The sequence below is a fragment of the Manis javanica genome, chromosome 10, assembly GCF_040802235.1.
Source record: "Manis javanica isolate MJ-LG chromosome 10, MJ_LKY, whole genome shotgun sequence".
NCBI classification, from domain to species: domain Eukaryota; kingdom Metazoa; phylum Chordata; class Mammalia; order Pholidota; family Manidae; genus Manis; species Manis javanica.
Genome location: NC_133165.1, coordinates 82421736 through 82447184, shown reverse-complemented (window position 1 = coordinate 82447184; position 25449 = coordinate 82421736). Strand labels below are relative to the sequence as shown.

Genomic DNA, 25449 nt, shown 5'->3' with positions numbered 1-25449 from the left:
TATATGTGTTTAAGTATTTGTGTAGGTGTGAACAGGTACATTGGGCTGCAATATAAAATGTCTACCTTACCATATGTTGTAGTAAAAAACATTTGAAAGCCAGGTTTATGATCCATGTAATGATATGCTACCAATAGAGCCAAGAGCATGATTTATTTTTAAAACTCATTATCAAGAAAAACAAAATACATGTAAAACACATTGCTTGACTTTTCTGAACAAAAGTCACTGTAAGACAATTTTTCCACTCTCTACTCAGATCTTACTTCCATTGCTTTTACATGCAGACTGGGAAAAAGACAGGACCCAGGAATGAGAAACCACACATCTCTAACCAGTTTCATCCTTCTGGGATTGACAGATGACCCTCAGCTACAGATTCGGATTTTTATATTTCTACTGATCACCTACACGTTGAGTGTAACTGGAAACCTGAGCATCATCATCCTCACATTAGTGGATTCTCACCTTAAAACTGCGATGTACTTTTTTCTCCAAAATTTTTCATTGTTAGAAATCTCATTCACTTCTGCATGCATTCCTAGATTCTTGTACAGTATATCAACAGGTGACAGGACTGTTACATATAATGCTTGTGTATGCCAACTATTTTTTACAGACACTTTTGGTGTAACAGAATTTTTTCTCCTGGCTACCATTTCCTTTGATCAATATGTAGCCATCTGCAAACCCCTGCATTACATGACTATTATGAACTACAGGGTCTGCAAAAGGCTTGTCTTCTGCTGTTGGGTGACTACTCTGCTGATCATATTGCCACCACTTAGCTTGGGACTGGACCTGGAATTCTGTGCCTCTAATGCCATTGACAACTTTCTCTGTGATGCTAAGCCAATATTGAAGATCTCATGCTCAGATACATGGTTCATAGAGCAGATGGTGATTATCTGCTCTGTGATGGTTTTTATTGTGACTCTGGTGTGTGTGGTTCTGTCCTACATGTACATCATCAGAACAATTCTAAGACTCCCCTCTGCCCAGCAGAGGACAAAAGCCTTTTCCACCTGTTCTTCCCACATTATTGTGGTTTCTATCACCTATGGCAGCTGTATCTTTGTTTATATCAAACCTTCAGCAAAAGATGAAATGCCCATTAATAAGGGAGTAACCATACTCACTACTTCCATTTCCCCCATGTTAAACCCATTCATTTACTCTCTGAGGAACAAACAAGTGAAAGAAGCCTTTAATGACTTACTCAAAAGATTCATACTGCTGTCAAAGAATTAGGGGAACATTGATGTCCAGATCCCTAAGCTCTTTTTCTTCTGTTTCTATCTAATTTTGTCTTTTCCTCATCTATGTTTGACCTTCCATCCAGTACTGACCCTGGTCAATTAACTGCTTTCATATCCTTATAAAAAAGCTTCTTTCAGATGATAATTGTAATGAAGAGAAATGAGAATAGGTGTTTCAGGAAATCTAAACTTGACTTCACTCCTAAGATTTCCTTACCATTGCTGAAAAGATTGGGAAATTTATCTTAAAATTAGTATAATAGTGAACATCATCACTCAAAAGAAAGCACACAGAAAAACAAAAATAAAACAAAAACCTTACTCAAGTGGGAAGGAACTTATTATTGAAAAGAATCAATACTTTTCTAAGTGTTGGGAGGAAAAATTTCATAAATGCAAAGTAGTTTTCAATTAGGGAATATGAATAAGATTTATGACTTGAAAGAAGCATTTATTAATGTAGTATCTTAAAAATGACTTGATACACATATTATTTTATTGACTGGATCGTGTCCATTATAAAATTTCTTTAAAATTTGCCAAAGGGACATGATTTAAGTTACAATGAAGAGAGAAATGCACTGGCAATTCCTGTTTAAGATAAATCCTTCACTGAAGTTACATAAAACAGATTAACATTGATGTCCCAATTAAAATCTTAGATCTTGAATGTAGAGCATTTAAACAAATGCTACTAACATATGAAGAGAAAAAACATCGAAGTAACAATGACTTGAATCTGTGAATAACAGATAAAGAATGGCATGACTGTAAGAAACAATCTTGTTAAAATATTTATTTTTAAATATCTAAAGGAAATAAAATGTAAGCCACAATTTGTAGAAAATGTATATTGATAAACCTGAAAATAATCCTACAACATATATGTGTATTCATAATTTACACTGGAGATGTGGAGAAATCAAATTTTAAAAGCATGAATTATTGAAAGGGGATTAAAGATGATGGCATGAGAAGTGAGACAGAAACCTCCTCCCAAAACCACATACAATATGAAAATATAGTCAATACAACTAATCCTAAGAGAGCAACAGGAAAAAAGGCTGCAACAGACTGCATACACAGATATCATGGAACAGAGCAATGTATCAAAGCTGTGATCCAGCGGGATGCAAGCCCTTCCAAACCTCAGATCACTGGCATGAGGAAGAGAAATGGAGTGGGGAGGGGTTTCAGCCCTAAGAGTGCTGAAGACCCAGCCCTGGAGATCTGCTCTGGTAGTACAAACCTACATTACATGGTGCTCTGGAGATTAGTGGGCTTGGAAAACTTAAACAGGTGGAATACTTAGAGAGACTGAGATTCCAGCTGCATGTGGAAAGATGGGACCCACATCTGGCTGCTCTGGAACTAAAGAAAGGCAGGCAGTCTGAGAGACTTCCTAACAGCAGGAGGGCTGCTAAAGGGGCAAGGATTGCAGAGAGCTTGCTACTCAGGAGAAAGGACAGGTGGACAAAATTGGGCACACTCTGCCCAGCAGATTGGGAACTTTCAAGAGTTATAGGAGCTCCGTTTCCCTGCCTGGCTACCCAGCTCTGAGGCCTTCCACCATAATAAGCAGCCCACTGCACCTTCCTCCTGGCTGGCACCAGCTTGCAAACTGGCTGCCACTGCTCTTGTACCAGGCTAGCCAGAGGGAGGCCCAGCCTATTGCAGCTGTAAGCACAAACCATAGAGGATTCTACCTGCATGCTTGGTCCAATGACCCTGGCAGTGGAGAGAGGCGCTGCACTGAGAAGCAGGAAACAGCTCTTTCTTCCTGACAAGCACCTGTGAACCCTGCCATTGCTCCAGGGGCTGAGCAGGTCCAGAGAGTAGAGCTTCTGGCACTAGAGGGCACCACATACAAATATGAAACACCAAAGGAACCTGGTTCAAACAAAAATCCCACAAACACCGGAAAAGGGCCATGTGAAACTGAATTTATTAATCTTACAGAAAGAGATTTCAAAATAAAAATCATAAACATACTCATGGAGGTACAGAAAAGTATTCAAGACCACAGGGAATAATAAGATTCAATCATTAAAGAATACAGTATCTGAAATGAAACACACAATGGAGGAATTTTAAAGCAGATTAGGAGAAGCAGAGGAGACAGTAGGAGAAATCAGAGAAGAGGAAAACAAAGAAGCTGAGGCACAGAGAGAAAATAGGATCTCTAGAAATAAAAGAACATTGAAAGAACTATGTGACCAATCAAAACAGAATAAAACATTTGCATTATAGGGATACCAGGAGAAGAAGATAGAGAAAAAGGATAGAAAGTGACTTTGAGGAGATAATTGATGAAAACTTCCCCAATCTAGGGAAGCAGTTATTCTCTCAGGCCATGGAGGGGCACAGATCTCCCAACAGAAGGGACCCAATGAAGACAACACCAAGATATATAATAATTAAAATGTCAAAGATCAGGGATAAGGACAGAATATTAAAAGGAACCAGAGAGAGAATAAAGATAACATACAAAGGAAAACCCATCAGGCTATCATCAGACTTCTCAGCAGAAGCCTCACAGGCCAGAATAGAGTGGCATTATATATTTAATACAATGAACCAAAAATACTCTACTCAGAAAGATTATCATTTAATTTGAAGAAAGGATTAAACAATTTTCAGATAAAAAGGTGTAATTAGCTCCCACAAACCATCTATCCAGTGTATTTTGGAGGGATTGCTTTAGATGGAGTGTTCCTAAGGCTAAATAGCTGTGACCAGAGAAAATAAAACCACATTAATAAACTAGAACAATTAATTTCTAAACAGATGCAAAGTCAAATCAATTATCCCCAAAGTCAATCAAGGGATAGATAAAGAGTCAAGAATATTATACCTAATATATTAAGAATGGTGGAGGAAGAAAAAGGAGGAAGAAAAAACAGAACCATTATATTGTGTTTATAATAGCATACAAAGTGAGTTAAATAAGACCATTAGATAATGAGGAAGTTACCCTTGAACATTTGATAACCACAAAACTAAAGCTTGAAATGGCAACAAGTACATACCTATCGATAGTCACTCTAAATGTAAATGGTCTGAATGCACCAATCAAAAGACATAGAGTCACTGAATGGATAAAAAAACAAGACCCAACTATACGCTGCCCACAATGGCTCACTTCAAACCCAAAGACGTACGAGGACTAAAAGTGAAGGGATGGAGAAAGATATTTCATGCAACTAATAGGGAGAAAAAAACAGGAGTTGAAGAACTTCTATCAGACAAAATAAACTCCAAAACAAAGAAAGTAACAAGAGACAAAGAAGGACATTACGTAATGATAAAGGGATCAGTGAAACACAGGGATGGAATCATTATAAATATCTATGAAACCAACACAGGCACATCTACATATGTGAAACAAATATTAACAGAATTAAAGGGGGAAATAGAATGCAATGCATTCATTCTAGGAGACTTCAACACACCATTACCTCCAAAGGACAGATCAACCAGACAGAAAATGAGTAAGGAAACAGAGGCACTGAACCACACATTTAGAAGAGGTGGACCTAACAGACATCTACAGAGCCCTCCTCCAAAACAGCAGGATACATATTCTTCTCAAGTACACACTGAATGTTTTCAAGAATAGATCATATACTAGGCCACGAAAAGAGCCTCAGTAAATTCAAAAAGATTGAAATTGTACCAACCATCGTCTCAGACCACAAAGGTATGAAATTAGAAATAAATTACACAAAGAAAATGAAAAAGCCCACAAACACATGGAGGCTTAACAACATGCTCCTAAATAATCAATGGATCAATGACCAAATAAAAACAGAGATCAAGCAACATATGGAAAGAAATGACAACAATAATTCAACTCCAAAATATCTCTGGTGCATAGGACAGGCCATGCTAAGAGAGAAGTATATTGCAATATAGGCCTACTAAGGAAAGAAGAAGAATCCCATATGAACAGTCTCAATTCACAATTAATGAAACTAGAAAAAGAACAAATGAGGCCCAAGTAGAAGGAGGGACATAATAAAGATTAAAGCAGAAAATAAATAAAATTGATGAGAAAAAAACAATAGAAAGAATCAATGAGAGCAAGAGCTTGTTCTTGGAGAAAATAGACCAAGTAGATGAACACCTAGCAGACTTATCAAGAAAAAAAGGGAGTCTATGCGCACAAATAGAATTTGAAAGGAAAAATCACTAAGGACACCACAGAAATACAAAGAATTATTAGATACAATTATTAGATACAATAAATACAAATAATTATAAAAAATTATTTGCTAACAAACTGAATAATCTTGACGAAATAGAAAATACAACCATCCAAGGATGACCTAGGAAAAAACAGGAAATATGAACAGACTATTTAACAGCAATAAATTGAATTGGTAATCAAAAAACTACCTAAGAACAAAACCCCTGGACCAGATGGATTCACCATTGAATTTCATCAAAGACTTAGTGAAGACATGCTACCCATCCTCCTTAAAGATTTCCAAAAACCGGAAGAGGAGGGAATACTTCCAAACTCATTCTATAATGCCAGCATAAGAATAATACCAAAACCAGGCAAAGACACCACAAAAAAAGAAAACTACACATCAGTATCCCTGATGAACACAGATACAAAAGTACTCAACAAAATATTAGCACCTTGAATTTGAAAATTCATGAAAAAGATCATCCATCATGATCAAGTAGGGTCCATTCCTGTGATGCAAGGATGGTACAATATTTGAAAATCCATCAACATACACCATGTCAACAAAAAGGACAAAACCACAGGATCATCTCCAGAGATGCTGAAAAAGCATTTGACAAAATTCAACACCCATAAAAGAAATATCTGTAAGTACTAAATTTTAACAAAATTAATTTTATTAACAAAGTATGATAAAAGTAAAAGGTAATATATTTATATGATATCCATTATGAATATTAAAATAATGGTAATAAATGTTGTTAATTGGATTATATACTATAAAAACTGTAAAATTACATTAAAAATCAGGTAACAAGTATAGAGAAATAAGTAATAAGTGGAAATGGAAAAAGAAGTAAAAACCAGAGGAGAAGAGAAAAGAAAAAATGGTCTTTAGCCTGGATGTTCAATCTCATTGAGGAAATCCTGCCTCTAGGCTTTTTTCTAATTGCTAATCATCTGTTCTGTGCAGAGCCTCCTCAGATGAGCCAATTAAGAACATAGATGGCCCTGCATGGATTTCTCAATATTTAAGGGTGTTTGAGAGAAAGGCTCTCCAATTTTTAGCCCCAACTGAATACCAAAAATGTTTAGTGGCCTTCCACATCTCAACCAGATGAAGGCATCTGGGCACGTATCCTCACCCTATGGTTGTGCTTCACTTCAGAATTCTGAGATATTTAACTTCTCTGATTCTTTGATTCTACCATAACCTATGCTATTAATCCATAATCTTAAATCCAGACAACATATATACTTCAGTTAATATTTTATTTTTGCTTTTTTCTCCAAGTGGGAGTTCCTTAGCCTATGTACATGACTATATGAACTGTGTAGAGTTCAACTTCTGAAAATCAAGTCCTCAGTGATACAAGTGAATGTAACTACTGTCACACCACAGATTTCTGACTTCTTTAACCAAAGATGACAAATAATTTTCTATTCAAGCCTGGTTCATCCTCTGGGCTCATAGCTTGGTCACAAATGTATATGTTATCCATTATATTAGTTTTCTAGAACATAACCTGGTTGCTCTTCGCTGCCATTTATTCACACATTATCTCAATGTGAGATCCGAACAAATGATAAACATGCTCATGATTCAGATGAGATTAAATAGTTATTTTATTCACGATAAATACAGATTGAAGAATATGGCTAAGATGAGGGAGTTTGCTTAAACTGGTGTGACTTTCCTGCTGTGTTAGAAGCCAAAGAGTTCTGCTATCATTAGGCAATGACACTCTGTCCCCGAGAGCTGACTCAGGGGTGGGTACAGGTAAGAGGGCCGTGTGCTTGCCTTACACATAGCCAGTTACGAGTAGTGACTTATTCCAATCTCATCAAGCAGATAAATTTTATAGAAAATTATTCAGTAACCTCGGTTTTGCAAATGTTCTTGCGTGGGGATTTTTAACATTCATAAAAGGAGACAAGATACAATAATTACCAGACATGTACTCATTGTCTGGTTTCCATGGTTATCAATATATTAAAAATACTTTTCTCTATCACTCTCTGATATTTTATGTTTTGGCTGGCATTTCACTTTATACCATTGACCCAAACATTCATTACATTTCACCCACAAGTTTATCTGTAAATATGATTAGCTGATAAGGAAAATTTCTTAATAAGAATAATACCATGATGCCATTATCCCACATATTAATATTATCAATAAATCTTAATAGATTTTTATATTGTGTGTGTATTCATATTTCCCTGGGTCACATAAAGATGTTTTGTTTTTTTTTTTTGTATTTCTTTTAGGTAAGGTGTTTGTATCAAAATCTAACATTACTTTTGGTAGTTATGTTACTTATATCATTTGAAAATTTCCTTATGATCCTTTCACTTTTTCTTGCTTTAATTAAGGGAGAAATTAGGTCATTTGTAGTTAATGGCATCTTTGAATATTTAACTGATTGCTTCCTTATGGAGTTACTTATATTGTTTCTCAATCATCCAGTTTCTTCTTACATGTTAGCTAGATTTAATTATTGATTTTATTTAGATTCATGGTTTTAGCAAAATGATCAATAGGTGAGGTGGTATGTTTTCTGTTGCACCACATAGTGACCCTTATAATGCACATTTGACATACTGTTAGCAATGCTTAGATTAGTCAGTGTATTCAGGTCTTGGCAGCCTGATATTTCTATTATGAATATCCCCATCAATAATTCACAAATGGTGTTTAGCACACAGTAACGCATTGTTGAGCTTCATTCTTCTCTTAATAGGTTTTAAAACATTGTTTTCTTTTGTATTTCTGTGAATTCATGGCTTTTTTGATAAGGTATTTGACTCCAAGGAAAGGTAGAAAGGAGCATTCCCTCCTTTATCAATGTTTTGTGGTAGTAATGTGATGTCCTAGTGACTTCCACTGGTGATCAATTTCCATTTAAAGACTATATGATCACAGATTTTAAAAATATATTATCTATGTTTTATTAAATTCATTATGCTATTTGCAAACTCAAATTGTCCCATCTTATTTTATTTTATTATTTTATGTTGGTATCATTAATGTACAATAACATGAGCAACATTGTGGTTACTAGACTCCCCCCATTATCAATTCCCCACACCATACCCCATTACAGTCACTGTCCATCAGCATAGTAAGATGCTACAGAATCACTACTTGTCTTCTCTGTGCTGTACTGCCTTCCCTGTGCCCCATGCCCCCTACATTATGTTTGCTAATCATAATGCCCCTTTTTCCCCTTATCCCTACCTTCCCACACATCCTGCCCAGTCCCTTTCCCTTTGGTAACTGTTAGTCCATTCCTGGGTTCTGTGAGTCTGCTGCTGTTTTGTTTCTTCAGTGTTTGCTTTGTTCTTATACTCCACAGATGAGTGAAATCATTTGATACATGTCTTTCTCCGCCTGGCTTATTTCCCTGAGTATAATACCCTCTAGTTCCATCCATGTTGTTGCAAATGGGAGGATTTGTTTTCTTCTTAAGGCTGAATAATATTCCATTGTGTATATGCACCACATCTTCTTTATCCATTCATCCACTGATGGACACATAGATTGCTTCCATTTCTTGGCTATTGTAAACAGTGCTGTGATAAACATAGGGGTGCATATGTCTTTCTGAAACTTGGCTCCTGCATTCTTAGTGTAAACTCCTAGAAGTGGAATCCCTGGGTCAAATGGTATTTCTATTTTTAGTTTCTTGAGGAACCTCCATACTGCTTTCCACAATAGTTGAGCTAATTTACATTCCCACAGCAGTTTAGGAGGGTTCCCCTTTCTCCACATCCTTGCCAGCACTTGTTTGTCTTTTGGATATTGGCCATCCTAACTGGTGTGAGGTGATATCTCATTATGGTTTTAATTTGCATTTCTCTGATGGTTAGCAACGTGGAGCATCTTTTCATATGCTTGTTGGCCATCTGAATTTCTTTTTTGGAGAATTGTGTGTTCAGATCCTCTGCCCATTTTTTAATTGGTTAATTTGCTTTTTGTTTTTTGAGGCACATGAGCTCTGTATATATTTTGGATGTCAACCTCTTATCAGATTTGTCATTTATGAATATATTCTCCCATAGTGTAGGACACCTTTTTGTTCTATTGATGGTGTCCTCTGCTGTACAGAAGCTTTTTAGTTTAATATAGTCCCACTTGTTCATTTTTGCTTTTGTTTTCCCTTCCCATGGAGGTAAGTTCATGAAGATGTTCCTCATGTTTATATTCAAGAGAGTTTTGCCTCTATTTTCTTCTAAGAGTTTTATGGTTTCATGACTTACATTCAGGTCTTTGATCCATTTGGAGTTTACTTTTGTATATAGAGTTATATAGTAATCCAGTTTCATTCTCTTACATGTAGCTGTCCAGTTTTGCCAACACCAGTTGTTGAAGAGGCTGTCATTTCCCCATTGTATGTCCATGGCTCCTTTATGATATATTAATTGACCATATATGTTTGGGTTAATATCTGGACTCTCTATTCTCTTCCACTGGTCTGTGGCTCTTTTCTTGTGCCAATATCAAATTGTCTTGATTACTGTGGCTTTGTGGTAGAGCTTGAAACTGAGGAATGTAATCCCCCCAGCTTTATTCTTCCTTCTCAGGATTACTTTGGCTACTCAGGGTCTTTCGTGGTTCCATATAAATTTTAGAACTCTTTGCTCTAGTTTGTTGAAGAATGCTGTCAGTATTTTGGTAGACATTGCATTGAATCTGTAGATTGCTTTAGGCAGGATAGCCATTTTGACAATATTAATTCTTCCTATCTGTGAGCATGGGGTGTATTTCCATTTATTGGTATCTTCTTTAATTTCTCTCATGAGTGTCTTGTAGTTTTCAGAGTATAGGTCTTTCACTTGCTTCATTAGGTTTATTCCTAGGTATTTTATTATTTTTGATGCAATTGTGAATGGAATTGTTTTCTTGATTTTCTTTCTGTGAGTTCGTTAGTGTATAGGAATGCCAACATATTTCTGGGTAATAATTTTGTATCCTGCAACTTTTCTGAATTCAGGTACTAGTTCTAATAGTTTTGGAGTGCATTCTTTAGGATTTTTTTTATGTACAATATCATGTCATCTGCTAACAGTGACAATTTATATTCTCCCTTACCAATCTGGATGCCTTTTATTTCTTTGTTTTGTCTAATTGTCATGGTAAAGACTACCAGAACTATATTGAATAAAAGTGGAGAAGGTGGGCATCCTTGTCTTGTTCCCATAGGCTTTCAGCTTCTTGCTGTTAAGTATTAGGTTGGCGGTGGGTTTGTTATATATGACCTGTATTATGTTGAGATACTTGCCCTCTATACCCATTTTGTTGAGAGTTTTTATTATGAATGGATGCTGAATTTTGTTGAATGCTTTTTCAGCATCCATGGGGATGATCATGTAATTTTTGTCCTTTTTGTTGATGTACTGGATGGTGTTGATGGGTTTTCGAATGTTGTACCATCCTTGCATCTCTGGGTTGAATCCCACTTGATCATGGTGTATGATCCTCTTGATGTATTTTTGAATTCTGTTTGCTAATATTTTACCTCTTGTTTTCTTGATTATAGCCATACTAACAGGTGGGAACTGATAGTTCATTGTGATTTTGATTTGCCTTTCCTGAATATTTATAATGTTGATCATATTTCTACATACCTGTCCACCAAGTGGATGACTTCTTTTTAAAAATGTCTGTTTAGTTCAATTGACAATTTTTTAAATCATGTTTTTATTTTGTTGTTGCTATTGTGTTGTATGTGTCTCCTACATATTTTGGAATTTTTGAGGGCCATCCATACAGTTTATCTGATACTGTTTGCAAAAATTTTCTTCTCTTTGGTAGTTTGCCTTATCAGTTTGTTGATTGTGTCCTTCTGAGCAAAATTTTCTTAGTTTGATGTAGTCTTACTTACTGATTTTTGCTTTTGTCACTTGTGGTTTGTGTCATATCCAAAATATTATTCCAAAGTCTAATGTAAAGCAGGTTCTTCCCTATTCTGTTGTCTAGGAACTTTATAATTTCAAGTCTTATATTTAAGTCTTTAGTCCATTTCCAGTTAATTTTCATGAGCTGCATAAGACAGAGGCCCAGTTCTATTTTTCTGCATATGGTCATCCAATATTCCCAACACTATTATTGAAAATATTCCTTTCCCTGCTGAGTGTTCTTGGCTTCCTTGTCAAATAATGTATGTGGACATTTATTTCTGGGCAGGCTATTCTGTTCCATTGTTCTATGTGTCTGTTTTGATGCCAGAACCATAGAGTTTTAACTGTAGGTTTGTGTAGTATAGTTTCAAATAAAAAAGTGTGATACCTCCAGATTTGTTATTTCCTCTATTTGTTACTCTGGCTTTTTCATAGAAAACTATTAAAATCAATATTGAAGTATTTAACCTTTTATTAGATGTTAGTAAATGTTAAACAATTTTTACTAAATATTTTAATTAAATATTTTATTTAGTATTAATAAAATTAATGAATATTAGAAATAAGTACAAAAATAAACAGCATGAGTCCTTTAAAAAGTATAAAGTATGGGAGGGAGCCAAGATGGCGGCGTGAGTAGAGCAGCAGAAATCTCCCAAAACCACATTTATCTATGAAAATATAACAAAGACAACTCTTCCTAAAATGGAGACCAGAGGACACAGGACAATATCCAGACCACATCCACACCTGCAAGAACCCAGCGCCTCACGAAGGGGGAATTTAACCTAAGAACACAGCAATCAAGTTTAAGAAAGACAGATGTACCCCTATGTTTATCGCAGCACTATTTACAATAGCCAAGAATTGGAAGCAACCTAAATGTCCATCCATCGGTAGATAAATGGATAAAGAAGATGTGGTACATATACACAATGGAATACTACTCAGCCATAAGAAGAGGGAAAATTCTACCATTTGCAGCAACATGGATGGAGCTGGAGGGTATTATGCTCAGTGAAATAAGCCAAGTGGAGAAAGAGAAATACCAAATGATTTCACTCATCTGAGGAGTATAGAACAAAGAAAAAACTGAAGGAGCAAAACAGCAGTGGAATTACAGAACCCAAAAATGGACTAACAGGTACCAAAGAGAAAGGGACTGGGGAGTATTGGTGGGCAGGGAGGGATAAGGGGTGGAAGAAGAAAGGGGGTATTAAGATTAGCATGCATGGGGGTGGAGAAAGGGGAGGGCTGTACAACACAGAGAAGACAAGTAGTGATTCTATAACATTTTGCTATGCTGATGGACAGTAACTGCAATGTGGTTTATAGGGGGACCTGGTATAGGGGAGAGCATAAAAAACATAATATTCTTCATGTAAGTATAGATTAAAGATTAAAAAAAAAAGAAAGCGAGAAAGAAAAGGGGGATTACTCCTTGATAGGATAAAACTAATGGTGAATCAAAGATTAACACATGCTTTAAATATCCTTAATTTTGATCACTTAAAGGGTGTCAGATGATCGGCTATGGAGGTACACTTTTCTGATAATATTCCTTTCTCTTTATAAAAAAAAAAAAAGCAGCTCCTGTGTGCTGACCTCCAGTGAGTTCTACACAGTGGTATAGAGGGCATGTCAAAGTGTGGGCAAAGGGTCTGTTTGTTTTTATACAGAAGATCAAAGCCTAATTTGGCTACCCAGAAAATGAACTAAGATACAATATAAAGAAGAACTTCCAACATCAGCACTCTCTGGAAGACTCATACCAGAAGATGATCATCAAAAAACCTCCACAAACATCCAGGCGATGCTGCAGTTGTAGCTGCATTCATCCCACCATTTCCTGGACTTGCCATTGGAATGAAGAAAGAGATATCTAAGCTGGCCTGTGCATACAGTAAAACAACAAATTTGACTGGATCTATACTGTTGGAACTCAACCAAGAATTAGGAGAAATGCAAGTTGTAGCACTCCAAAATCTTATGACTATAGACTATCTACTGTTAAAAGAACATATGGGATGTGAAAATTTCCCAGAAATGGGTTGCTTTAATTTGTCTGATTTCTCTCAGACTTTTCAAGTACAGTTGGACAATATCCATCATATCATAGACAAATTTTCACAAATGCTTAGGGTGCCTAACTGGTTTTCTTGGCTTCACTGGAGATGGCTGGTAATTATAGATCTGCTTTGTTTATGTAACTGAATTCCTATTATGTTAATGTGTGTGCACAATTTAGTTAGTAGTTTAAAACGTATACATACTTAAGTTACCCTACAAGAAGATATGTCAAAGAAATAATCAATCCTCCCATGTTTTCTTCCATCTGCTACCTCTATAGCTTTTTTCTTCCTTCCTAATTACAACCCTTAAATAGAATTCGTGCCTCATATCGAATTTACTGACTATCATAATTCCTCCAAGTGGTAAAGATACCTCAAGGCAAATGCTGGGCATAGAAACCACAGGGCATAAATCTGCAAAGAAGTAAAAAGCTAACCTTTTCAAACAATATGGCTTCTCTCTCACTTACCAACTTTACATCTCCCTGTATGGCCCCAGAAGATGACTGGTTAGCCAGAGACGGGTAAGATTCCTCAAGGGAGGAACAACCTAAGACAGGCACAGTCTCAGGGGGGGCCATCAGGTGAGAAATTGGGGATCAACAGTGGTGAAGCTTAGAACCTCACCCCCCCTGTTCTGAGAGAAATCTTCTGCATCCGTGGATGTTTTATTGCCCTTGTCTAGCTTGGATTAACACATAGTCTACAGGCACACACCTGATCATCTACAATTGCTGTCTTACAACACTAAACTATGTTTTCTACCTTTATCTTGCATCTACCTACTACTTCAGCATTTTATTAAAAATAAAAATAATAATAATAATAAAGGGAGAAATGTGGGATCCACATATATATCAAGTATAAAAATCAAACGAATATTCATATTTGACCTGATTGTTTATAGTTCATAATGCGTGATCCAAACCGAAAGTTTCTGTGATGAATGCCCTTGTACTGTTCACCATGTAAGAACTTATCACTATGTAAGAATTCGTTCACCATGTAAGAACTTGTTCTTTATGCTTCAGAAGATTGGAGACTGATGAGAATTAGGCTTGAGATGGATTAATGATTGTGCATTGAACATTGACTCCCCTATGCAGAATTCTACTGTTGTTAACAACCATTTGATCAATAAATATGAGAGATGCCCTCTCAAAAAAAATAAAGTATAAAGTATGAAGGATATGAAAAACATATGAGGCCTATTCAGAAAATTGAAAGTTTTTTCTAAAAAGTAACATGAGGGTCTCTGTAAAGAAAATAGTATAAACACATTTAAAGATCAACTTACAAGTGGTGATAAATGTGCAATACACATTACAAGTCATTGATACATAAGTATTAACAATTAATGCTCAGTTTTAGGAAATATTCTAAGAGGAAAAAGATTTTTGTACAAAAATGTCTCCATTACAGATAAAAGTTGATTTAAAAGGAAATATTTATAATAAAATTGTGGTATCATATGAAAAGCTCAAGGTTGTCATTCTTTATAATAATTAAAGTTTTCTTTAAGAAATCACAAAATTTGAACTGTTAGGACTCATTTAAAATTCTGATGAAAGGTACCAAAAGAAATAATACATATTCTCCAAGTGATGATACAAACGTATAACTGTTGAGTAAAAACAGGTTTTTTAAAATTATCAAAGTAATTTGAAAAACCAGCCCATAAGGGATATTTCATATTTGTGAATATATCAGTTAATAAGAATATATTTACATGGAATTTTATGGGAGATAAAATAGAGACATTAAGGGTGGTTATTAAGTTTAAGCTTAATTTTTCCATTTTTATGTTAATTTTTTAATAAAACATAACAATTACTTAAGATAAAAATGTTACCAAAAGAGAAAAGGGGTAATTATGTTCTGTTACGGTAATTAGCAGCTAGAGATGTTATTGAATAAAAGGAGGAAAAGGTAGGCTTGCTCTTTTTCATTAGATTTTTATTTTATCTAAAGTCCTGTGTTGAATATCACTGTGGAATCTTCAATTCTCTGAGGACATTGTCTCCACGGCTGCCTGTTTCAGGGTCTTTGCCCAAACGTTACACAAAAGATTCATAAATACCTTTGGATCCTAATTCATCTGGGACTTGTGTCTACATATATGCCTATGCAAACTTTTCCTCATTCTTCTTACCCTCAGGACGTTCAAGGATAAATAAGCAACTTAAACCACTATACTTATAGACTTTGATAGACTTAGAAACTTATTTTCTTTAAGAACAGTTTCATATGTTTTACCAAGGTTAAAGAGATGAAGAATTAATTGAATTGTGGAATAAAATCCAAACGTCTATAATTTTGAATTGATTGAAGGCTTTGATAGAGCTAGATTTGTATATCAACAAATAGTAGGTCACCTAGAAATAGGTGAAAAGAAGCACTTTTCAAAGCAACCTTATATTGGAAATCACCTGCTGACATAATTTAGATCCCTGCACTCTGTGATATGTTCAGTTTTCTAAAAGACAAAAGAAGAAAACATACATTAGTCAAACAATAGTGACAATTAATTTTTTCAAGACATTTAGGAGCAATAACATCGCTTAAATTTTTCAGACTTGTGTAAGGCACAGTGGTGTTAAGACTGAAGAAAAAAGAGGTAGGTGGGTGTATATGTTTCTATATCTCAAGTCTATGTTCAACCTAATTATTTTAATTGCTTAATCTATTGTGACTATTCATTTAATTTATTCTTAGTTGTGTGAGGTTCTCATTCATGTGAGTGCCCTGCTCATCCTCAAACATCAAACCAGGTCATTCTTGTCCCCCTTAATGAAACCTGAAAACTCCTGGAGATTTACTATGGGAAATAGGCAGATGGTCGGTACAAAATATGTCCCACTTCTGAAGGAAAGAACTATTTTAAAGTAATAAAGTGAAACCACATAGACAGTAAATTCAAATTTGTATAACAAATGATATGGTTTATCATCAACTTATTTATGGCCTTAAACAAGAATTGGAGATCAAAATCATTTTAGCAGGAATTAGTGTAGTTAGTTGTTGTTAAGTAGGATCAACCACAGAGCAGCTGATGGGTCAAAGCCAGAATTTGAGTTTTAATCTGTGGTTTATATACTTCTGGCAGGTTGATTGAGGAATTATGAATGGAATTCATAAAAGGAAAGCTATTTCTCTGTAAAACACAGTGATAAGTCATGTAACACTTTTTTGCCTTAATGCAGGTGGTATATATATGCTGAGTATATAGTCAGGTCACAGTGTGACTTAGGAGCCACTCGGAATATTGCCTACACCAAACATAAAAACCAACAAGAGTCTTCTAAATTAGATTCTAGATATGGCAGAAGTAGAGTTGTCAGGATAGTTTTAAAATTGAGTCCACATAAATAATAATATAACTCATCTAAGTTTGAGGGTAAATATTACCCTTGAATTAACTCTATATCTCAGTCTCCTACACTTTGCAGTTATTACATTAAATAAGATGAAAATCCTGTTTCCAACCAATTTTTTACATCCTCTGTTAAACGTGAAGTGTTACAAAAACACAGAGAAAGTTCTTAATGTGGCTTCGGAGATTTGGAAGGACTTTTCTGAAGAGTTCAAGCAGAAAAGAGAGGAAAGAATCACAAAGTGCCAGGTATAGGTCAGAATCAGCAAATTGATGAAAAGAGGGAGAGGGAAAAAAAAAAACAGATAAAATTTCTTGCCAGACAGGTAGTCTATGTAAGATGACTTGTGCAGGGGAAAAGAGCCTTCAACTGCATTGGTAGATGGATCTAGAAACATCTTGTGTCACAAACACACATCATGAGTTTTTAATTTATTCAGGAAAAAATGCTACAAGTAGATGGTGAAACTGGGTAAAATTTTGGTTATTGATAAGGGAAATATTCTTAAGAAAAAATATGTGATATGAAATAATTCTGAAGTGCAAATTAAAAAGATAATGCCCATTTTAAAAATTATCATGGAAAATCATGTTTTCTTTTTTTATTAAAAAGCCCTATAAAATTTTTGATATTTTTTCAAATACAGGTCATGACCTTTCAGTAGGCTATAAAAGCAATTTGATGATATTTGTATTTATTTTTAATGAGATACATTAGAACATTAAACATCAGAGAGCAGAGCATCTAAGGGTTAGTATTTTATTGTCATTTTTGTTTCCAATATATGTGTGTCAAGTATTTGTGTGGGTGTGAACATGTACATTGGGCTGCAATATGAAATGTCTGTCTTACCATATGTTGTAGTAAAAAACATTTGAAAACCAGATTTCTGATCCATGTAATGATATGCTATCAACAGAGCCAAAAGTATGAATTATTTTTAAAATTCATTTTTAGTAAAACAAAATACATGTAAAATACATTTGGCTTTTCTGAACAAAGCCCATTGTAACACTATTTTCCCACCATCTTCTCAGATCTTAATTCTCTCTCTTTAGATGCAGATTGGGCAAAATTCAGGACTGAGGAATGAAAAACCATACATCTCCAATCAGTTTCATCCTCCTGGGATTGACAGATGACCCTCAGCTACAGATTCTGATTTTTATATTTCTACTGATCACCTACATGTTGAGTGTAACTGGAAACCTGAGTATCATCATCCTCACATTAGTGGATTCTCACCTTAAAACTGCGATGTACTTTTTTCTTCAAAATTTCTCTTTCTTAGAAATCTCATTCACTTCTGCCTGCATTCCTAGATTCTTGTACAGCTTATCAATAGGTGACAGGACTATTACCTATGATGCTTGTGTATGCCAACTATTTTTTACAGATGTTTTTGCAGTAACAGAATTTTTTCTCCTGGCCACCATGTCCTTTGATCGATATGTAGCCATCTGCAAACCCCTGCACTACATGACTATTATGAGCTACAGGGTCTGCAAAAGGCTCGTCTTCTGCTGTTGGATGACTTCTTTGTTGATCATATTGCCACCACTCAGCTTGGGACTGGACCTGGGATTCTGTGCCTCTAATGCCATTGACCACTTTCTCTGTGATGCTAACCCTATGCTGAAGATCTCATGCTCAGATACATGGCTCATAGAGCAGATGGTTATTGTCTGTGCTGTGATGACTTTCCTCATGACTCTGCTGTGTGTGGTTCTGTCCTACATGTATATCATCAGAACAATTCTAAGACTCCCCTCTGCCCAGCAGAGGACAAGAGCCTTTTCCACCTGCTCTTCCCACATGATCGTTGTTTCCATCACCTATGGCAGCTGCATATTTGTTTATATCAAACCTTCAGCAAAAGATGAAATGGCCATTAATAAGGGAGTGTCAATACTCAGTACTTCCATTTCCCCCATGCTGAACCCATTTATTTACACTCTGAGGAATAAACAAGTGAAACGAGCCTTTAATAACTTGGTCAAAAGATTTATATTGCTGCCAAAGAATTAGGGAAACATCGGTGTCAGGACCCCTGAGCATATTTTCTTCAGTTTCTATCTAATTTTCTCTTTTCCCAGTCCAGACTCGGCCTTCCATTCAGTGCTGACCCTGGTCATGTCACCCCTTTCATCGTCTTGTAAAGAAACCTCTTTGAGATAATAATCTTAATGAAGAAAAGTGAGAATAGGTGTTTCAGGACATCTAAGCATGACTTCACTCTTAATATTTCCTTACCAATGCTAAAAGGATTGGGAAATTTATTGTAAAACATTAGTGCAACAGTGCCCTCAATTCCTCCAGGTATAACAAACAGACAAAGCAAACCAAAAACCTCAAATAAGAAGAGGTGTAGTATTGAGAAGAATCAATACCTTTCTAAGTGTTACAGGGAAAAATTTCATAAACCCAAGATAAATAAAAATAAGGATTAAGTATAAGATTTAGGATTTGAAAGAAGCATTTACTACTGAAGAATCTTTAAGATGACAATATTCACATGTTTTATTGAGTGGATCTTATCCAATATAAAAGTTATTTAAAATTTGCCAAAGGGTCATGAATTAGGTTACAATGAAGAGAGAAATGTCCTGGTAATTCCTGTTAAAGGTAAATCCTCCAATGAAGTTACATAGCACAGATTTACATTGATGTGCCAATTAAAATGCTAAATCTTGAGTGTAGAGTATTTAAGCATACAGATGGCAGCAAGTCCAAGGAAAGTCACAAAAGCAAGAAGAATGATAAATAAGTAGTAAGCCAAATATACTGAAAATGAAAAAAAAGAAACAGAATAAAATGTGAGTACAAATATTAATGTGATGACTTGCTTTTTTAAATGAAAAAAATGTCATTGTGAGTCCAAATTATGCATCCAAGCATAATTCCTTAAAGAAAGACCAGAATTTCATTACTGAAAACATTCTGTACCAACTTCCACTTCCACAGGGCAGCATAGTAAAATTTCCTTTGATCCTTGATCTCCTACTTCAGGACACTTTTTGTATCGTGGACTGTGTTGGAAGAAACTTTCCCTTACCTTTTCAACTTCCAAACCTCCAGTTTAAATGACATGCCCACAGGAATTTTTGCTAAGCATGTCTCGTGATTCCACCAATAGTATCACTAGGCCTGGGTTAGTCCGACTCATTCACAGTAGTGTCATCTCTTACCCGCTGCTTTCATACCTTACCAAACTATAATTTCATGTTTATTTGTCCTTATTCTACTCTGAATGGCAAATGCCTTGGGGAATGTCTGCCTCATATGCCAAATTCTAGAATGCCTTATGCCTGGCACCTGGACAAATATTAGTTACATAATGGATAATTTTCCAATATGATGGTTTGAAATTTGTGATGATGCAAAATGAAAACTCATATGAGATGAGAAAAACACAAGAGTAACATCTGACATGAGTCTGTGAATAAAAGATAAAGAATTGCACGAGTATAAGTAACAATTGTGTCACAATAATTATTTTTAAATAATTGAAGTAAATAAAATCGAAGCCAAAATTTGTTGAAAATTTATAATATTGAAATATGTGAAAATCACCCTACAGGTTGTATGTATTATCACAATTTACACTGGAGAAATGTGGAGAAATGGAAGTTTAAAAAAGTGAATATTGCTAGCAAGGAGTAGAACCACTATTCAAAACTAGTTTTATTGATTTTTCAAAGAAATATTTATTCAAGTAAATGTTTCTGCTTCTCAAGAAATAATTACAAGGAACATCCTAAAAATACATACTAGACTAAATATTTTTGGTTGATTTTCTTTTCTTTCTTTTCCATTTTTATTTTTATTAAGGTAGCATTGATATACACTCTTATGAAAGTTTCACATGAAAAACAATGTGGTTACTACCTTCACCCATATTATCAAGTCCCCCCCATACCCCATTGCAGTCACTGTCCATCAGTGTAGGAAGATGCCCCAGGGTCACTACTTGTCTTCTCTGTGCTGCACTGTCTTCCCCAGACCTCCCCCAACACCATGTGTTCTAATCATAATATCCCTCAGTTCCCTTCTCCCTCCCTCCCCACCCACCTTATTCCACACCTCCCCTTTTGTAACCCTAGTCCCTTCTTGCAGTCTGTGAGTCTGATGCTATTTTGTTCCTTCAGTTTTGCTTCGTAGTTGTATTCCACAAATGAGGGAAATCATTTGGTACTTGTCTTTCTCCACCTGGTTTATTTCACTGAGCATAATACCCTCTAGCTCCATCCACGTCGTTGCAAATGGTAGGACTTCTTGCTTTCGTATGGCTGAATAGTACTCCACTGTGTATATGTACCACATCTTCTTTATCCATTCATCTACTGATAGACATTTAAGTTGTTCCATATCTTGGCTATCGTAAATAGTGCTGCAATAAACATAGGGGTGCATATGTCTTTTTGGAACTTGGCTCCTGCATTCTTAGTGTAAATTCCTAGGAGTGGAATTCCTGGATCAAAATGGTATTTCTGTTTTTAGTTTTCTGAGGAACCTCTATATTGCTTTCCACAATGGTTGAACTAGCTTACATTTCCACCAGCAGTGTAGGAGGGTTCCCCTTTCTCCACATTCGCTCCAGCATTCATTGTTCCTAGTCTTTTCTATGTGGGCATCCTAATGGGTGTGAGTTGATATCTCATTGTAGTTTTAATTTGCATTTCCCTCATGATTAGCAATGTGGAGCATCTTTTCATGGGCCTGTTGGCCATCTGAATTTCTTTTTTGGAGAATTGTCTGTTCATATCCCCCACCCATTTTTAATAGGGTTATTTTCTTTTTGTTAGTTGAGGCACGTGAACTCTTTATATATTTTGGATGTTAACACTTGTCAGATATGTCATTTACAAACATATTCTCCCACACTGTAGGATACTTTTTTGTTCTGTTGATGGTGTCCTTTGCTGTACAGAAGCTTTTTAGTTTGATGTAGCCCCATTTCTTTATTTGTGCTTTTGTTTCCTTTGCCCGAGGAGATGCGTTCAGGGAAAAGTTGCTTATGTTGATATTTGAGCGATGTTTCCTACGTTTTCCACTAAGTTTTATGGTTTCATGGCTTATATTCAGGTCTTTGATCCATTTAAGGTTTACTTTTGTGTATGGAGATAGACAATGATCCAGTCTCATTCTCTTGCATGTAGCTGTCCATTTTTGCCAACACCAGCTATTGAAGAGGCTCTCATTTCCCCATCGTATGTCCGTAGCTCCTTTATTGTATAACAATTGATCATATATGCTTGGGTTTATATCTGCGTTCTCTTTTCTGTTCCATTCATCTATGGGTCTGTTCTTGTGCCACTATCAATTGTCTTGAATACTGTGGCTTTGTAGTAGAGCTTGAAGTTGGGGAGCATAATATCCCCAGCTTTATTCTTCCTTCTCAGGATTGCTTTGGCTATTCAGGGTCTTTGTGGTTCCATATGAATTTTTGAACTATTTGTTTCAGTTCATTGAAGAATACTGTTGGTAATTTTTTAGGGATTGCATTGAATCTGTAGATTGCTTTAAGCAGCATGGCCCTTTTGACAATATTAATTCTTCCTATCTATGAGCATGGCATGCATTTCCATTTATTGATATCTTCTTTAATTTCTCTAATGAGTGCCTTATAGTTTTCAGAGTATAGGTGTTTCACTTCCTTGGTTAGATTTATTCATAGGTATTTCATTCTTTTTGATGTAATTGTGAATGGAATTGTTTTCCTGGTTTCTCTTTCTGCTACTTCATCTTTAGTATGTAGGAATGCAGCAGATTTCTGTGTATTGATTTTGTATCCTACAACTTTGCTGGATTCAGTTATTAGTTCTACTAGTTTTGGGGTGGAATCTTTAGGGTTTTCTATGTACAATATCATGTCATCTGAAAACAATGACAGTTTAACTTCTTCCTTACCAATCTGGATGCCTTTATTTCTTTGTGTCATCTGATTGGCATGGCTTGGACCTCCAGTACTATGTTGAATAGAAGTGGGGAAGTGGGCATCCTTGTCTTGTTCCTGATCTTAGGTGAAAAGTTTTCAGCTTCTTGCTGTTAAGTATGATGCTGGCTGCGGGTCTGTCATATATTGCCTTTATTATGTTGAGGTATTTGCACTCTATAGTCATTTTGTTAAGAGTTTTTATCATGAATAGATGTACTTTGTCAAATGCTTTTTCAGCATCTATGAAGATGATTATGGGGTTTTTGTCCTTCTTTTTGTTGATGTGGAGGATGATGTCAATGGATTTTCAAATATCCAACCTTGCATCCCTGGAATAAATCCTACTTGATCATGATGGATGATCTTTTTGATGTGTTTTTGAATTCAGTTTGCTAATATTTTTTGAGTATTTTTGCATCTATATTCATCATGGATATTTATCTATAGTTTTCCTTTTTTGTGGTGTCTTTGCCTGGTTTTGGTATTACAGTGATGCTGGCCTAATAGAATGAGTTTGGAAGTATTCCCTCATCTTCTACAGTTTGTAAAACTTTTTGGATGGGTATTACATCTTCTCTAAATGACTGATAAAATTCAGCAGTGAAGCCATCTGGTCCAGTGGTTTTGTTCTTAGGTAGTTTTTTGATTACCAATTCAATTTCATTGCAGGCAATTGGTCTGTTCAGATTTTCTGTTTCTTCCTTGGTCAGCCTTGGAAGGCTGTATTTTTCTAGAAAGATGTCCATTTCTTCTAGGTTATCCAATTTGTTTCATAGCATTCTCTAGTAATTGTTTGTATTTCTGTGGTGTCTGTAGTGATATTTTTCCTTTCTTATTTCTGATTCTGCTTATGTGTGTAGACTCCCTTTTTCTCTTAATAAGTCTGGCTAGGGGCTTATCTATTTCATTTATTTTCCTGAAGAACCCACTTCTGATTTCATTGATTCCATTGTTTTATTTTTCTTGATTTTATTTATATCTGTTCAATCTTTATTATGTCCCTCCTTCTACTGACTTTGGGAGTCATTTTTTCTTCTTTATCTAGTTTCATTAATTGTGAGTTTAGACTGTTCATGGGGGATTGTTTTTCTTTCCTGAGGTAAGCCTGTATTCCAATATACTTCCCTCTTAGCATGTCCTTCTCTGCATCCCACAGATTTTGCAGTGTTGAGTTATTGCTGTCATTTGTCTCCATATACTGCTTCATATCTGTTTTTATTTGATCATTGTTCCATTGATTATTTAGGAGCATGTTGTTAAGCCTCCATGTGTTTGTCAGCTTTTTTGTTTTATTTGCATAATTTTTTTCTAGTTTCATAACTTTGTGGCCTGAAAATCTAGTTGGTACAATTTCAATCTTTTTGAATTTACTTGAGACCTCTTTTCATGGCCTAGTTTGAGATCTATTATTGAAAATGTTCCATGTGCACATGAGAAGAATTTGTATAATGCTGCTTTTGGATGGAGAGTTTTTGTAGATGTCTATACATGTGCACCTGCTCTATATGTGTTGTTCTGTGCCTTTGTCTCCTTACTTATTTTCTGTCTGGTTGATCTGTCCTATAGAGTGAGTGGTGTGTTCTAAAATAAATGCATTGCATTCTATTTTCCCCCCTTTAATTCTGTTAGTATTTGTTTCACATATGAAGGTGCTTCCGTGTTGAGTTCATAGATATTTATAATAGTTATATCCTCTTGTTGGGCTCGGCCCTTTATCATTGTATGATGTCCTTCTTTGTCTCCTGTTACTTTCTTTGTTTTGACATCTATTTTGTCTGATACTGCAACTCCGGCTTTTCCCCCCCCTCTTTGTTTGCATGAAATGTCTTTTTTCCATCCCCTTCACTTTTAGTCTGTGTAGTGTTTGGGTTTAAAGTGAGTCTCTTTTAGGCAGCATATAGATGGGTACTGTTTTTTTTCATCCATTCAATGACTCTATGTCTTTTGATTGGTGCATTCAGACCATTTACATTTAGGGTGATTATCTATATTTATGTACTTATTGCTAGTGAATGTTTTAGTTTCATGGTTACCAAAGGTTCAAGGGTAACTTCCTTATTATCTTACAGTCTAATTTAACTCACTTAGTGTACAATTACAAACACAAGCTAAAGGTTCTTTTCTTTCTCTCCTTTTTCTTCTTCCTCCATTCTTTATATATTAAGCATCATGTTCTGTATTCTTTGTCTATCCCTTGACTAATTTTGGGGTGATTTTTTATTTTTGTTTTGCCATCTGCTTACTAATTAATTGGTCTACTCTCTTTACTATGGTTTTATTTATTTTGGTGGTAGCTATTTAGCATTAGGAATACTTCCATCTATAGCAGTCCCTCATAAAATACACTATAGAGATGGTTTGTCTCTCAGCTTTTGCTTATCTGGAAATTATTTAATCCCTCCTTCAAATTTAAATGATAATGTTGCCAGATAATGTATTCTTGGTTGGAGGCCCTTCTGTTTCATTGCATTAAGTACATCATGTTCCTCCCTTCCTGGCCTGTAAGGTTTCTGCTGAGAGGTCTGATGATAGCCTGATGGGCTTTCCTTTGTATGTGATCTTATTTCTCTTCTCTAGCTTCTTTTAATATTCTGTCCTTATCCTTGATCTTTGCCATTTTAATTACTATATGTCTTGGTGCTGTCTTCCTTGGTCCCTTGTGTTGGGAGATCTGTGCACCTCCATTGACCTGAGAGACTCTCTC

The 25449-nt window shown here is 35.5% G+C and overlaps 2 protein-coding genes across 2 annotated transcripts; both read left to right on the top strand.

The window, feature by feature from the left end:
- Window positions 1–312: 312 nt before the first annotated feature.
- Window positions 313–1251, top strand: LOC140843780 (olfactory receptor 6C2-like). The gene has a single exon (XM_073214204.1). It carries the CDS (start codon window positions 313–315, stop codon window positions 1249–1251), a length of 939 nt encoding a protein of 312 aa, XP_073070305.1.
- A 16645-nt stretch (window positions 1252–17896) lies between these two features.
- On the top strand, window positions 17897–18835 carry LOC140843880 (olfactory receptor 6C2-like). Its single transcript, XM_073214291.1, has one exon. It carries the CDS (start codon window positions 17897–17899, stop codon window positions 18833–18835), a length of 939 nt encoding a protein of 312 aa, XP_073070392.1.
- Window positions 18836–25449: the final 6614 nt, after the last annotated feature.

Excerpts from the sequence above, each read along its gene's own strand:
- LOC140843780 (XM_073214204.1), top strand. The coding sequence starts at position 313 with ATGAGAAACCACACATCTCTAACCAGTTTCATCCTTCTGGGATTGACA.
- LOC140843880 (XM_073214291.1), top strand. The coding sequence starts at position 17,897 with ATGAAAAACCATACATCTCCAATCAGTTTCATCCTCCTGGGATTGACA.